Source organism: Aplysia californica, unplaced genomic scaffold (genome assembly GCF_000002075.1).
Source record: "Aplysia californica isolate F4 #8 unplaced genomic scaffold, AplCal3.0 scaffold00043, whole genome shotgun sequence".
Classification (NCBI taxonomy): Eukaryota; Metazoa; Mollusca; class Gastropoda; order Aplysiida; family Aplysiidae; genus Aplysia; species Aplysia californica.
Window position 1 is genome coordinate 2,143,619 of NW_004797313.1, and position 2,744 is coordinate 2,146,362.

A 2,744-nucleotide genomic window follows, 5' to 3' on the forward strand; every position below is an offset into this window, starting at 1 on the left:
AGAGAGAGAGAGAGAGAGAGAGAGAGAGACACAGAGAGAGAGAGAGAGAGAGAGAGAGAGAGAGAGAGAGAGACAGAGAGAGAGAGAGAGAGAGAGAGAGAGAGAGAGAGAGAGAGAGAGAGAGACTTTTCACTTTGCTAAGGTAATTTTTCTTGAGCGTAAAGTACAAATTAATTAGTTGTACTCCAGGCTCCAAGTTCTACTGCCGAGTGTCTGTGCACTCTGCTTGAAAAGAAAACTCTGATATATGATATATTTATTTTCAAAGATATAGCTACCATTATATCAACGCCCTGAACATGTCTGGCAGTCAAAGGGAAACTGAGAACGCCATTTTTTCCAGTTTAAGTGATGTTATATTCAAATATCCATTTACACCATCTTCTACTGTAAGGAACATATATAATTATAGGTATCAGTTTGAACAGACCCGGACACAATGATTCACACGGGCATATTATTATATAATATACTGAATGTCATTAAAAACGCAACACTTTGTTCGTAGAGTCTGAACACGTTTCTATCAAATGAATATATTATACTAAAAGAAGTGTATTTGGAAGTTTATTCCATTTCCAGAAAATAGGAATCATTTTGACCTCACACTTAAACTGATTTCGATATATTGTCCCTCTTCTCTCCGAGTAACCCCTAAAGACAAATTTGCAGATAAACGCAAATCGAAGCTCCATAAAGATCTCTCACCCTTAGTAAACTGTAAGGCCGTCATTAACATTTATACATTTATACAGACCAAAACACTTCTTCACATGGATTTTATAACATTTTCAATGTTTTTTTAAAACATTCTGTCCCACTTTCGCGACAGCGCGATCTCCCAATAGCTGCAGGTTCGCAAAATGCCACACACCCTGCGGTTCAGTTCATCCCTAATGTGCGTTGTTGGCCTTGACCATCAATAATGTTTTTGTAGAGGCACCTTATTGATGGTCAAGGCCAATCTAACAAAAATCGTGACGATCAGAGCTTTTTTTGGCTTTTTAATAACTTTTTGAAACCGTTGCGTTTTTAATGGCGTTCAGTATATTTAGCTAATGATACATGTTTAAAGAAACATTGACGTCGTTCTGTTTTAGTTGTGTTTAAGCTTACAAAATACAAAAGAGGTCATGTATTTATTCGTGTTAAGTCTAAGAGTCAAAACTCGGGCTTTTTGACGACACATGATACGCTACAAGATTGTTTGTCTCCAGACGGACTGCGATGGCTAGGTGGAATCAACTGACCAGCCAGTAGACTTAATTTATTTTAAAATCTTGTGTCTTCCTTTGGTGGAGATGAATGATTATTCACTTTTCGTCCTTTCTAACACTAATAAAGGATTACTCTCCTTCGTCACCCTTGGCAGCTTCCTTTTGATCTCTTCTTAGACGCACGCGCAGAAGAAACGGCCGAAAAAGGATCTTTGTTTCTTCCCTGAACTTAGTATTGAAGCGATAGTAAATGAAGATGTTGACGGCGCAGCAAAGGTAGATGAAAGTGTTGCGAACGCGAAATACGACAAGGAACAAATTGGCATGACCTGTAAAATCAAACTTTGGGATGAACTGTCTGCAGTAAGCCAGAGCTACAGACGGAATCGTGCACGCCACGAAAAGAGCTGCCACGTATGTCACAGATTTGATCACGTTCAAGTCTCGGGTAGAAAACTTGACTTTTGAACTCTCCTCCTTCGATGTTGATTCGTCGCCTGACGCCACCGTGCGTCGGAAGGCAGACGATTTTCTAAGTTTAATGACAAGGATGAGAAGGCAGATAATGACGATGACTTGAGAGGCGGTAATGTAAATGTTCCTGCCGAAATCGTTGATGCTGAGAAGAATAGATCGTTCTTTCGTAACCCACATAACGAGTCTCGAAGAGTTGGTTCGAGGGTCAAATCGCCATCTCAAATCTTGGTTCGCCATTACAGGTAGATGATACACGAGAAAGCCGCACACGATTGTCACATTGATGACGATGCTTTTGATTGGCGTGAACACGTCGCTGAAGTGGAAAGGTAAAGCTACGCAGCAGCACTTCTGCACGGCGATGAACACTGTAATGAACACAGACATGTCGTAAGAGATCTTTGCGTACCACGTCAGAGTGTACGCGAGAGCATCGAGGTCAACGTTGATCTCTCTCTCATCTGCAGCTAGAACAAGCGAGAAAATCATACAGACACGTTCGGCTGTATTCATGAATTCAACCCCAAAATCTGTGAAAGACAATGCTACGAAAGAAATGGTTATACTATCCATGACGCCGATTCGGGAGAAAATAATAACGTTCAGAATGTTAGTCACAGAGCCGAAAACCACTAAGCTGGTGTGGAGTCCGCAAGTAATGATGACGTCAAACAAATATTTCACGTCGGCGCTGATTGGGTCAGGGTCTGAGTCTACAGATGTCAGCTCCCGACTGATGTTCCACTGATCCATGGCAACTTTGCTTAACTGTTGCATTCCTAACACCTCTAGGATGTCCTTGTTGATCCTTTACGTAAATGGCAAACAGCCAGAGAAGACTTTCACTGAGGACGAAATTTCAAACATTTCATAAATCAGCTGGTCCCGGGCAGACTGTAGAGCACAGTGTATCAGTAAGATTCTCCTGGGGATCAAAATTGGGACCTTTGAATCACAGGACGGGTACCTTAAACCCAAATTCACTACCCACCCCCTCTTCAGAGAAAGGCGTGAACAAGTCTGAACGGGAACCCTAATTTGATTATTTCA

General features: G+C 41.4%; 1 protein-coding gene across 1 annotated transcript; it reads right to left on the reverse strand.

Annotated features, from left to right (window-relative positions):
* Positions 1–1,346: 1,346 nt before the first annotated feature.
* Positions 1,347–2,471, reverse strand: LOC118477223. The gene has a single exon (XM_035968176.1). The coding sequence runs from the start codon at positions 2,469–2,471 to the stop codon at positions 1,347–1,349; it is 1,125 nt and encodes a 374-aa protein (XP_035824069.1).
* Positions 2,472–2,744: the final 273 nt, after the last annotated feature.

Coding starts and splice junctions, on each gene's coding strand:
- LOC118477223 (XM_035968176.1), bottom strand. CDS start 2,471: ATGCAACAGTTAAGCAAAGTTGCCATGGATCAGTGGAACATCAGTCGG.